The sequence below is a fragment of the Paroedura picta genome, chromosome 7 (genome assembly GCF_049243985.1).
Source record: "Paroedura picta isolate Pp20150507F chromosome 7, Ppicta_v3.0, whole genome shotgun sequence".
NCBI classification, from domain to species: domain Eukaryota; kingdom Metazoa; phylum Chordata; class Lepidosauria; order Squamata; family Gekkonidae; genus Paroedura; species Paroedura picta.
In genome coordinates this window covers 87248293-87261252 of record NC_135375.1, presented here as the reverse complement: position 1 = coordinate 87261252, position 12960 = coordinate 87248293, and the positions used below count along the sequence as shown (strand labels likewise).

Below are 12960 nucleotides of genomic sequence, written 5' to 3'. Positions count from 1 at the left end.
TGAGTCCCCAAAACAACAGCTGTGAAGGAATTGATGGCTTGCCTTGATTGACAAGTCAAGGAACAGGAAGAGAAGTTCAGATTGTTCTCTCTTCTGGCTTCTCCACCACCTTGTCGGAATGCAGAAAGCTGCAACGAGGCAGCGGGAAAATGAGGAAAGGGCACTCCCGTCAGGAAGCTGGCAGACGCTTGACTCCCAATTGTGCATTTAGAAGCAGGAGGCGGAGTACGTTTTACACCTCTGTGCGGAATCTGTCTGAGTTAAGAACTCTGCTGGAACAGACCAGTGGCCCATCTAGTCCACGACCCTTTTTCATACTAGGCAACCCACAAGGCAAAGTGGCCAAGGCCATGACAATTCCTCTTGATGTTTAGAATTCCTTTAGAGCAATGTTTAAATATAAAGATAAGGATTACACTAGCCAATTTGGGTTTTTTTTAAAGGTCAATTGTTTAATTCTGAGTTCTACAAGTACATTTAGGATAATCTATATAAATACCTATAATGGGTACGTACAGTAAGTTGTCGCTATGCTTTTCACAGGATACTGTAGCCAGTCTAGCTCCCTGACAAGGGTTCCTATACGTTTTACATGTTTGCAAATTCTTGCTTTTCACGTTTGCATTTTTAGGTTATACAAATTTTTGGTGCACACCCAGAAAAGCAATACATAAATAGGCTTAAGATCATATTGCTTAAGCAGACTGAGCTCTGTGGACCTTGTTTCTAAGTAGCCATGTCATTTTAAGCGGGTCTACTCAGAATCCTACTGAGGTCTATTCAATGGGTCTTATATCCAGGAAACTGTTCTTAGAGTTGCACTGCAGTGTGCAAAGGCTTGTCACTTTCATCCGCTTTTACGTTTCTCTGTCATCCGGTGGCCGTCTACCCAAAGTCTGAAATATCCACAATCAGATCTGACTAGGTTTTTATTATTTATACAACAGAATTAAACTCAAATAGGAATACAGACATACAAACAACAAGATACTGGAAGAAACAAGCATCACAGTGGCTTCTACAATGTTTGGCCTTGACAATTCGGCTGATGTCGTTCTATAATAAAGACTGTCTGAAGCACAGTCTTCAGATTTCGGCAAGCCTTCTGTGGTATTCTCTGCCTTCTCATCCTGCATTGAGCCTAAAGAAGCTTGATCTGAATTTTTTCCTAAGACAGACCGGAGGGGGCATTTCTGAGGGCTCTGGTGGTCAGTGAATCCACCAGGAGATGAGTCATCTTCCATTGGTGACTTTACAGAGTACCTCTCGTGAGAATATATCTCCGGACTGACTTCTTCTTTTATTGGAAGCGGCGTTTTTTTCCTATCAGGAGGATTAGATAGGGGGTGCCTCAGGTGCTCAGGGGGTGATTGATCCTTGCAGGCTAAAGGAATGGGATCCTCAGAATGACTTCTGTCATGTAAAGGGATGCATACTTCTTTTGGATGTTTTTTGGGAGATAGAGCTGGAAAAGCTTCTTCATGCTTTTTGGGAGAAATATGTTTTTTGGGGGAGCGGTTGGTTTCTTCATGCTTTTTGGGAGAAATACGTTTTTTGGGGGAGCGGTTTTTGCCAGGGGAAGAACCTTTGTGGTGTCTTGTGGGAGATAAAGATGGGAGCTCCTTAGGGTGCCATTTCACCTTCACAGGGTGAAACACAGACCTGAAAGTCTGGTTGCAGAAAGGACATTCTGTTTTGGTTTCCAACAAGTCCTGCGTGCAAAGAAAGCAGAAACTATGTAAACAGGGGCTTAAGTACAGCATGTTGTCAAAGGTTTCCAAACAGATAGGACACATGGAATGTAGAGATTCATGGAGTGGCTGTATCATATGAGGCAAATCCTGTATGCGGCCTTTGGATGAAGGGCTTTGGGGCCCTGTGATCTCCTTTTCTAATGACATTGGGACCTATAGAAGAGAAGAAAGAGAATTGCATTGGTCCTATTCTTTGGTGTTTCCACTATTACAGTTTTACAACAGAACTGTGCAAAGCCACAACAAACAGTTTTGTGGACAATGTTCAAAGTTGTAACATGACTCCCCACACACATGACCCCGTCCCATGCCTGTAATCTCAGGAGTTCAGGAAAACAAAGGTAATCTCCCCAGGACTGAGCCTTAGCCTTACAAAGGTCTGTTATTATTTGCCCTGGAAAATTTGGTTGCCCACATGGAATGATTTAAAGGTTCCTACATGCAAATTGTTAAGATGGTTCACTGCCTACTCATATCCTTTCTGGTGGCTCCCACCATGTGAAACACTCTACCTGAGGAGGTCAGGGAGATTCCCACAATACTTTGATTCCTTAAAATCTGCAAATAGAAATGCTTAGGAGGGCATTCTTGTAATTAAATTTATTAGCAGTGGGACGGAATGGTCCAAAGGGGAACTGTCATATGGGAGTGGGTACTGCATGATGCTGACCCACCAAGGGTTTCTGCCTCCTGGTCCTCAAACCTTACTCCTAATCCCTCAACACTGTCCTTTGGGGGCAGAGTCTGATCCTCAATCCCTCCCCCTTCTGCTGATGCTCTCTGCTGTGGGAGTTGCCTCTCTGGCCTACCTTTGCCATCCTATGCTGGCCTCACCCAGGCTTCTAACCCATCCTCCAAGTCTGTTTCAGTTATGGGGCTTCGCCTGGTCCCACAGGCTTTCCTGCCATCACCCACTTTGTCAGCCGGTGCTGCAGCCTCTGATCTAAACCAGCTGTCTGCTGGATGGCAGTCTTTAAAGCCCCATCCAGAGGGACAAGCCTCACTCTCCTGCATTCCGGCTCAGCCATTTTTCATTCTGGCTGGGCCGTGGTAGGCATTCTACTGTCATTTGGGTCCCATGGGGCTGTTCCACTGCAGCTCAGGTCTTGTGAGGCCATCTCAATGGCCACACTTTCTCTATATAATCACACTGAGGCCCTCATTGCTCAGTTTTGTATTCCTGCTGCTACTGCAATATTCATTTTATCACAACAACCCTGTGAAGTAGATTTGGCTGAGAGTGTCTGACTGGCCCAGGATCACCCAGCATTTTTTATATCAGAGCGGTGGTTTGAATCCTGGTCTAATCACTCCACTGGTTTTCCCATCTGTGATTTCCTTATTCCAGATGGAAAGGCTGAGGATGAAAGAGAGTGGTAAGATCACCTGGCGTTTTCAAGACTAAAGCTTTGGACCAGGAATATTTTAGTGTATTTAGAATTCAGCTTCTAAGTTACTTGTCATCCAAATAGAAACACAAGGCAACTTTGCGTGGACAAACCACTTAAGAAATGTGGAGAGAAGCCAAACTTAGAAAATATCTTTAACAAAACCTCTGAAATTTCTCTGACATCCTTAAAAAGAAAAATGGTCTCAAGGCCATCTAAATTACAAATTAGGGTACTATCTCAAGGTCAGAGGTGCTATTAAGGAGGTAATTTTCATTCAACTTAAAAAAATAAAGTAGATAAAGGCAATAAAATAATGTATGTCTGTTACACTTGCAAAATCCTGGTTAGGAAGGATGATTCAGAGGACGAGTCAGTCCATTAGTTTGGTCGGGGATGAAGGGAGAACTCCAAGATTCTAGCAGGTGTCAGTTAGTGGGCATTGCAACTGTCACTCTAGAATTGCCATCTTGCTACTTTTTGATAGACAGATAGCACAGGGTTTGGACAGCTGCCTTGTAAACAGAGCTCAAAGACCAACATGGCTCCCCTTGGAAGAAATCAGAGAGATGCAGCTTTCCCCATCACTGTATTTCCATACCAGAAGATTCCACAGACTGTCTGGCACTTGTTCAGCAAACTCTGTCCCTAAAACGATATCCCCGAGTCTTGTATAAATAAAACTTTAATAGGGAAAGCTATAGAGACTCCTTCTGAGGTGGTGTAGCATGGATGTGAGGATCCATGGTATAGAAGGGCACTGGTTCAAATTTTGCCTGCCTCAAAACTTTCCAGTGATCCCTAAGCAATCCTGTTAACCACCATCTGCAATAAAGCTGTCCTAACTTACAGGGTCAGAATGATTTAAAATATGTGAAGGGTTTAAGTTGGGACATCCAAATACAAGTGCCTGAGCAAATATTTTTCTTCTCCACAAATCAGGATTCTGAGGTTTAGAAGAAATTTAGAGATTCATCACGACATCTGAAAATGTCAAGTGCTACAGGATTTGGGCAATCTCATAGGACAGGGTCGGCAAACCTGCGAGGTCTATCTAGTCAGTGCTTTCCTCCAATCTGTTCAGTGCCATGCTATGCAGTTTCTAATGTGCCCACACCTCATTAGGAGGAAAAATGTGGACACAAATTTATATTTGTGATAAGGCAGGAGTTCAAAATGCAAAGAAGAAACTTAAAAACTCAGCAATCTTTGCCTACTCCAATTCCACAACTATAAATCTTCTTAGTTAAACGAGTGTTAAACTAGTGTTATGGAATCAGAGTCCGGTAGCACCTTTAAGACCAACAAAGATTTATTCAAGGCGTGAGCTTTTGAGTGCAAGCATTCTTCCTCAGACCTTTCACTCGAAAGCTCACGCCTTGAATAAATCCTTGTTGGTCTTAAAGGTGCTACTGGACTCTGATTTTATTGTGCTACTGCAGACCAACACGGCTACTCATTTGAATCTAGTATTATGGAAGACTGGGATGCAGTAGAGAACCAGATTATAAAATGGAATAGAGAAAACCCTCTCTTCAGTACTCATCTGTTTATGTACTTGAATATAGTGTAGGATATACCAAATCAAATGGTACTTATTTTTTCACTTATGTGAATCTGTTATTATTTATGTGGTGGTGGGAAATGTACGTCTTTGGCAATATATATTTAATGAATTAATTACCAACATATCTATGGCAATACATGAGAAGTTCTCTGGAACAGAACAGCAGCTATGGAATTTCATGGGAAAGATATTTGCTCAATGGGAGAACAAAACCAGCTAAGGAAATTAATGCAAAGTATATGCTTACTTCCTCAGGGTGGTTGTGCTGATCTGAAACATGCACCCCACCCAACATGTTCAGTTAATAAAAACCAAAATAAAAGTTCTGATCTGTAGCTATTATACTATTGTAGATGTCTGGACCAATGTGCAGGAGTTATACATTTAATATAGGATGTGACACTAAATAAATGAGTGATCCTTGAAATGGATTTTCTGGACAATGTTATTCATGTCTAAGTGTTACAGGAGGATTTTCATTGATGTCTATGTATAGGAAATTAATCAGGAAGGCAGTCTATGATTTTAATTAGGTCATGGGACCCCAGCTTACTGAGCTTGAAGGTAGGCAGTTTAGGAATTTTGAAACAGCTTAGTATGCACCATGACAAAATGGTTGCCAGTTTGGTGAAATTGACCAAATATGAGGATGCAGGGACACTGAAAGCTGCAGAGAATGCCACTCTGCAGCAGTGCATCGGGACATCTAACCTACCACACAGGACTGTTGTGAGGGCAGAAAAGAGGAGAGGAGAACTAATGTGCCACTCCCAAGTCCCTGAAGATTCCCTACTATGCAGATGAACTTGGTCTAGTAGTGCCACAAGTTTCCTAGGTAGAAAGCTGGCAATAGAGGGTGCAAATAAAGGTTGATTGTTAGGTGAGAAGGACAGAAGGAAGCTGGAATATGGGATAGGCTATGAGGGTTTTAGGGAAGGAAAAGAGGAAACAGTGGATGTAGGGGAAATAATAATAAAAAGAGTAGCTTCTCATATGCCGCTTTTCTCTACCCAAAGGGGTCTCAAAGCGGCTTACAATCGCCTTCCCTTCCTCCCCCCACAACAGACACCCTGTGAGGTAGGAGAGGCTGAGAGAGCCATGATATTACTGCTTGGTCAGAACAGCTTTATCAGTGCTGTGGGGACTCCAAGGTCACCCAGATGGCTGCATGTGGGGGAGCACAGAATCAAAGCTGCCTCGCGAGATTAGAAGTCCACACTCTCCCCCTTGCATGTATTTGTAGGATCTTGCTTGTCATATCTATTTCTGAACATGACTACAGAGATTGATAGTTAAATCTGCAGATTACGGCCAGGTACGGAGAAGAAAAATAATTCTATTAACTTGTGGGAGTCCCCAGATTTACAGAAAATTCTTAAATTGTAAAACAATAAGAGGAGGAGAACATTTAAAATGTGCTTTCATTTTTCATTGTTCGGAGCATATATACTCTAAAGCAGTGATCCCCAACCCCCGGTTTGGAGACCGGGACCAGTGCGTGGATCAGTCGGTACTGAGCCACGGCTCCTCCTCATCTTCCTCCCCGGCTGCTGCCTCAGGGGCTGCCCTGCCACTCTGCCGCAGGCTCACCTTTGGTGCTTTCCAGCAGCCGCCATAGCTGGGGGCTCATGCGGCAGCAACATCCCTTGGCAAAAGACTACCCCTCCCCCAGGCCTCAGTAAAATTGTCAAACGTTGACCAGTCCCCGGTGATAAAAAGGTTGGGGATCACTGCTCTAGAGCGGGGGTCATCAACCCCCGGTCCGCGGCCTACTATCGGGCCGCGAAGGCCTCGGTGATGGGCCGCCACGCCTGCCTCTCCCCACCCCTGCAGAGAGAAGCTCACCAGGCTGCGAGAGAAGCGGCTGCCAAAGTGGCCGCTTCACTCGCGGCCCGGCTAGTTTTCTGCTTTGAGAGGGGAGGAAGAGGCAGGCGCAGCCGCCGGCACACCGGCGGGCACAAACACACATGCGTGGAGTTCCTGCGCATGTGTGTTAGCACCCTCTGGTGGTGAAAACGCGCATGCGCGGCAGCTCCACGCATGCACGTTTTCACCAACAGGGGCGCTAACGTGCATGCGTGGCGTCCGGGCCGCTGGCTCTTCACCACCACCGAAGGTGGTCCTCAACCTTAAAAAGGTTGGGGACCGCTACTCTAGAGTCCGAACTTCATATAATATATGAGGAACCCTATTGGTTCCCACTGAGAGTCCACCTAATCTAGCATCCAGTGCCTAGGAATCCCGCAGGCTAGTGTGACTGCAATTCCCTACATTAATTATATGTTGATAAGGAAACACTAAATCTGTAGTACTTGTAGGGTTCCTCAAAGGGTTTCATGCACTTTTCAAAAGCCTCTCCTGTGGCTCCCTAATGATCTCTAATGCACACCTTGGATAATGCACTTTCAATGTGCTTTTGCAGCTCAATTTTCCTGCATTGTGAGGATAATGAGCATTATCCAAAATGTGCGGAATGAGTCAGTAGTGCTGAAGAAATGACAAGAGACTGTATGCAGAGAGGAGCCCTAAAAATTAAAGTTATTCAGGGGATCAGCAGACCTATTTGGAGAAAAGCCATGTGGAATGTCACCTGTAGTAAGGAAGGGAATTAGGTGACACGGAGTGAAAAAGCTAGCTGGTATCCAAATTCTAAGAAAAAAAAGAGAGTGGCTATTAGAGTTTACAGCAGTATATGTCAACATTCTCACAGTCTTTATGAAGAAATGCCACCTTGTACCAAATATCTGGTCAAAGCTAGGCAGGGCTAATTGATACCAGACAGGACCTTAACTCTGGCTTCTTTTTTCAACCTAGACTAACTGCAGTGAAGGTCTTTGAGGGTCAATGTAGATTTAGAGAAATGGTAGAATGATAGGTGCCATATGTCTTTCAAATGTAAAACAGAAAACAGGGGGCATGGTGGCAGTACATCACTGGTGGTAAATTACTTGGGGCTTCATTTAAATGGAAATGTGTGTACTACTATAGCAGTAGTTTTCTGTCTTGATTTTTAAAGCTTTCACCCCCCCCCACCGCCCCACACACAACTGTACAACATTAATTATGAAACAAATACATTCAAATCAGCAATAGAATTCATGGTTGGTTCAGGTGGATCCTGTTCCGACATCTGACTTGTACACAATGTCTAAGTAACAGAATCTGGGCTGAAGGATTTTGGATTTATAATGCCCTCAGGGGAGTCAACATCTGATGCAGAGGAATCCTCACGAGATGAGTATACAACTACTTTCATAAAGAATCTCGAAACAAATAGCTTGTCCCTCAGGCATGATTCCAAATCCCCTGCTTGACTACAATTGAATGAAAAAAACCCTCTATTAAGTTGCTCTCTTGGAATATTGCAATGTAGCCCAGTCAAATAAATGACATCTCTTTCATTGAATGTGTTACTTGGTCTCAAAAAGAACTGGTTATGAATGTCTTTGCTACATACTCACTTAAAACAATCCCTAATGTCAAGGGAGGCAGATGCAGAGGCAGTCTGGGTATCTGTATAGGCATCAGTTATCCATCTTGAATCATTACCCTCTTATGCACATGCATTATTCTTAAATTTAACTCAAGGCTGTTTTTTTTATTTTAATTTTTATCTTCCTCCCCAGTGTCAGCAATTACTGGTAAAAAAAACAATGGTTCAAACTTGAAAAGTATGTAGGTAGTTTTATCCTTTTGTATCCAGAAGCTTCTCTTATGATAGCAGATTTTTATTAGATTTCTAGGCTGCCCTCCTCAAAAAGGTCTGGGGGGAGCTTACAAACAAGGAGCACAATCTCACACAATAAAACATTTAAAACCTTAAAATTAAGCTGATAAACCATTTCTTCAATTGCTCTGCAAGTTAAAAATCTCCCAGGCCAGATGTTAAGCCATTCATATAGAATAATTGGCCTGACTTAGATGAGAGGAGCAAAAGCCCTATTTGATCCTATTTCCAGCCCCCAGCCCCCCCCCTCGCTGTGGTTGATGATGTCACCTCCTTCCTTCCTGCCAGGCATTCAAAGGAACAGGGCTGCAATACCTCAGTGCTTTGCCTCATATGTATGACACTCAGGCTTGACTTAGTTCTGAGAGCCATCTTGGTGTACTGCTTAACAGCAGCAACCACTAATCTGGAGAATGGGGTTGATTTCCCACTTCCCCACATGCAGCCAGAAGGGTGACCTTAGGCTAGTCACAGTTCTCTCAGAGCTCTCTCGGCCTCACTTACCTCATAGGGTGTCTGTTGCGGGGAGAGGAAGGGCAGGCAACTGTAAGCCACTTTGAGACTTCTTCTAGTAGTAAAAAGCAGGTTACAAAAACAATAGCTTTTCTTCTGTTAAATGAGGGGACCATGGAAGATAATCATGAGGAATTTACATTTTTAGTTTTGGAGCTTCCACAATTATATTATGTTCTCATATAACTTGTTTGGCTTAGCTTTGAGTTTCCAGGTTGAGAGTCATATTGAAAGATCATGAATCTTCACTGTTAGTCTCTAAGGGATTAAGGGCCTCATGTATTAAGTGATTCATAAAACTTGCGAACTCCCTGTCAGAACTGCTTGAATCTGAGCCCTGTACTCAATATTGTATCTCCTTAATAACTGCTGAATCAATAGAAGTGGCACGAGAAGCATATAAAGATTTGATTCATTTTTTTTATAGTTTTTGAAATACAAAGAAACCAAACAGGCCATACCTGCTATGATAATTCCAAGCTCTGGTTTGATAGAGAACGCATTGCAACCTCCTTATGCTAGAAAAATCATATAGGGAAAAGAATCAGCTAAGGTTCCCATAAGAGTCAAAAAGGAAATATAACATTTTAATCAAAGGGGAAAAATTGCAGACCCAGAGGGAGGTTTGGTAGAATGCAGCTTTTGTTGAATTTAGGTCACCATTAGATCGTATCCCTTGTGCTAGACTGTGGAGTAAATTTGAGATCCAGTATAGACAGCTATTAATTCTTATCCGTTGCCTATATAAAAACACATGGCTACGGGTTAATTGTAACCATGCTGGGCATCTGTCAGCTTCTGTTTATAATGGTGTTAAACAGGGTTGTTTTTTGTCACTCACTTGATTCCATTTCTATATTAATTCCATGCTTAACAGTTTTTCTGACACAGGCATTCACCCTCCTATATTGGCCTCTAGACCAATTTTACTTTATGCAGACGATGCAGTTGTGCTATCTCATACCAGTATTGGTTTAAAGCAGGGGTAGTCAACCTGTGGTCCTCCAGATGTTCATGGACTACAATTCCCATGAGCCCCTGCCAGCGTTTGCTGGCAGGGGCTCATGGGAATTGTAGTCCATGAACATCTGGAGGACCACAGGTTGACTACCCCTGCTTTAAAGCATATGCTGAGAACTCTTGCGTCATACTGTGATAATGACCTTCGGACTATTAACTACAGTAAGAGCAAAATAGTGATGTCATCCAGAAGAAGACCTAAGCACAGATGGATGAGTAATGGGAATGTTATTGAGCTGGTGGCATGTGTTAAGTACTTAGGTGTGATTTCCCATTCTTCTGGGTCTTGGCACATTCAAATAAATAGCATGGTTGGGAATGGCCATAGAAGCATTTCAGCTCTGGGGGAAAAAATCATATTAGAACTGGCTACATGTACCATTATGTGTGGTTTTGTAGCCAAGGTTGCTACACAGTTGCTATATGACTCTCAATTATACTCCTTATCCTTTTGAAATTGTGTGGGGCTATATTTTTGAGAGGCATACTTGGGGCCATTCCACACAATGAAAAAACAGTGAGACTCTTACCTTTTTTGAAGTTTCCTGCTGTGTTCCCAATGCAGTTTTGAGGCTGGCTTAGTTCCTCTGGATATATGGTCATATTGACCTCTCCCCCTCCCAAAATGGCCAATGATGAGCCTGGAAGGGGGGAAGGGGAGGGGCATGTACACAGCTATGCTCCTCAACCATATTCTGCACAGTCACGCCACTTCTGGGGTTTCTCCAAGCCTGAAGAATGTTTCAGGGGTTTCTCAATGGTAAAAAAGCTGAGAATGGCTGACTGGCAACCCTTTTCTCAGGCATGGAAAAGGAAAGAGAGAGGCTGATGCTCAGCCAAGGAGTCTTATAGAGCTGACTCAGATGTCCCCGACTGCCGACTGCCTCCCCAAGTGAAACTTCAGTTGATTAATCTGCCCGGGGAGCTACTGGGGCACTGATGATGCTGCCCTTACAAGCCAATTAAGCATTCAAAATTTGAATGTCAAGCTTCTAAAGATTTGGACGAAATGTCCCTAGACAAAGAAGAAGAAAAAATTCTGGGTCTGGCAACCTTTGCTCACAAACCTCCTGGGGGACTGAGCCAACTCTGTAATGGCTGAAGCAGCATTTGGTTGCCTGCTTTTCCACAGACTGAATAGTAAAAGAACAAAGAACTGGCTTGTTCCCAGCCGTGATAGAAGCCAGCCGTGGAAGCAGGAGGCTTTTCAGAACCATGACTGCTGAAACAGGCACCTCGGCCTCTTTGTCGTTTCCTAGACAAACGTTTAATCCAGTACTACCAATTATGCACCTCAGAAATGTCTCTTCCAAAGAAACGCCCATTGATTGCCGAGTGGCTTTCTCCCTCGGCTCTTTCCATTGCTCCTGAACCCTCCTTGCTTGTTATTTTTTTCGTTTTCTTTTCTTTTTGAGTGCAAGCTTTATAAAGGTTTTGAAACATGTTGTTTCCAGATGTAGGCCCCAAGTGCCCTGTCAATAGCTTCCTGTTCTGTTGAGTTCAGAGCAGATGGAATTACACAAAACTTGGCTGAAAGAATCCAACCTTCCATCTCCTTAATTAAACCCTGAGATTGTACAGAGGCTGCCCTATTTCTGGCTAAAATCTTTGTACACTCCCCCCCCCCCAACGCTGTAAATGAGCAGCTCATTAAAACCATGACATACCCACTGATTAAGTGTTTGAAACCAGCATTTTCTTCCCAATAATTATGCCACCAACCTTCCTAATTAACTCTGCTGCCATTCGGGAAGGTGGAGTGTTTATGCCCTCAGTGAGTAAATAGTGGTTAGTTGTTGAGCATCATACACTAGAGACTCTGGAGAACAATAGGAAGTGTGATTTGTGCTAGGCCCTGGAGCCTTTCTGTAATTTGTATTGGAGAAGGCAGGAGTATGTCCCAGGTAACAAAACTAATTTGGAGAAATTTTGAAACAAAACTAATTTTGCCCTGCCAGACAAAAATGAGGGGTGGAATGTTTTGTGGAGGCTGAAATTCTATTATGGGACCAACTGGTTTTCAAATAGTAATCATGCAACTGATAGGATCCTTGCTACAAGATTTTCTCCGACCATTTTGACACTGGGATCTTCGCTGCCCTGGCTCCCAAGTGGAAGCACAAAACGGGAGCTGACAAGGTGCACTGGACCAAATGCTCCCCTGTGCAGGAGCAGGAAGAGGCGTGGCAACCTGCCCCTATTCAAACTCCAGCCTGCAGCCTGGCACAAAGCCTACAGTGCGGAAACTGTCACCCTCTACCTACTTCTCAGCTCCCAGCTTGGGTTCATATCACGTTTCATAGAAACATTTGTGCCCATTGGAACAATATCTGTTCCGATATCGAGGATTTTAGTTGGAGTCTTTATCCCACTCATTGGATGGTGGGCAGGGATTGTGGCTCATGTGGTAGAGCAACTGCTTTGCATGCAGAGCTCCGCTTTACTCCCTAGCATCTCTAGGTAAAAGCATCAGGTAGCAGATGGTGTGGAACTCTTCTGAGCTCCTGAAGAGGCACTACTAGTCAGATTAGACAATGGGCAAAATAATTTTAAAGCATTAACTTTATTAGAACAACCATATACAAAAAAAGATTACTAATAGGTTTGATACTTATATTAACTACAAAAACAAAAGTGTTTTGAAGAAGTCATTTGGATCAAGACTGATCAAGTGATCAAAACTTTATTTTGATGGTTAGCATTCCCAGCCCTAGTATGTGTGTTTTGGTATGCCAAGATATATAGCTGAGTAGCTCTGGGTTCAAGGTCAATAGAAACAATATTAGCACCCCCTAAGATTGTATTAGTTCACCAAAGTAACAAATACTATGTCAAACTGCTGGCAGTTGTCAATGGCTGTAATGTTTGTGAGACCCGTTCATGCCAAGGACCAACTGGAGACCTCTGTGCTATTCCCATCTTGCTCCTAGAACTTTCTTCATGTTGGAATGGCTCATGCTGTTTTTTTTTCAAGGAAATTTTTCTGAGTTG

General features: G+C 43.3%; 1 protein-coding gene across 4 annotated transcripts; it reads right to left on the bottom strand.

Moving 5' to 3' along the window:
* Window positions 1-463: 463 nt before the first annotated feature.
* LOC143841844 (uncharacterized) lies at window positions 464-10837 on the bottom strand. 4 transcript variants are annotated; one of them, XM_077346429.1, is made up of 2 exons: window positions 10500-10837; window positions 464-1907 (listed from the first exon to the last, which is right to left on the bottom strand). In XM_077346429.1, exon 2 carries the CDS (start codon window positions 1899-1901, stop codon window positions 933-935), a length of 969 nt encoding a protein of 322 aa, XP_077202544.1. In that variant the 5' UTR covers window positions 1902-1907; window positions 10500-10837; the 3' UTR covers window positions 464-932. The 4 variants fall into 4 exon arrangements, with proteins under 4 accessions (XP_077202544.1, XP_077202543.1, XP_077202541.1 ...); XM_077346428.1 differs by lacking the exon at window positions 10500-10837 and adding an exon at window positions 3474-3678; XM_077346426.1 differs by lacking the exon at window positions 10500-10837 and adding an exon at window positions 2670-2772.
* Window positions 10838-12960: the final 2123 nt, after the last annotated feature.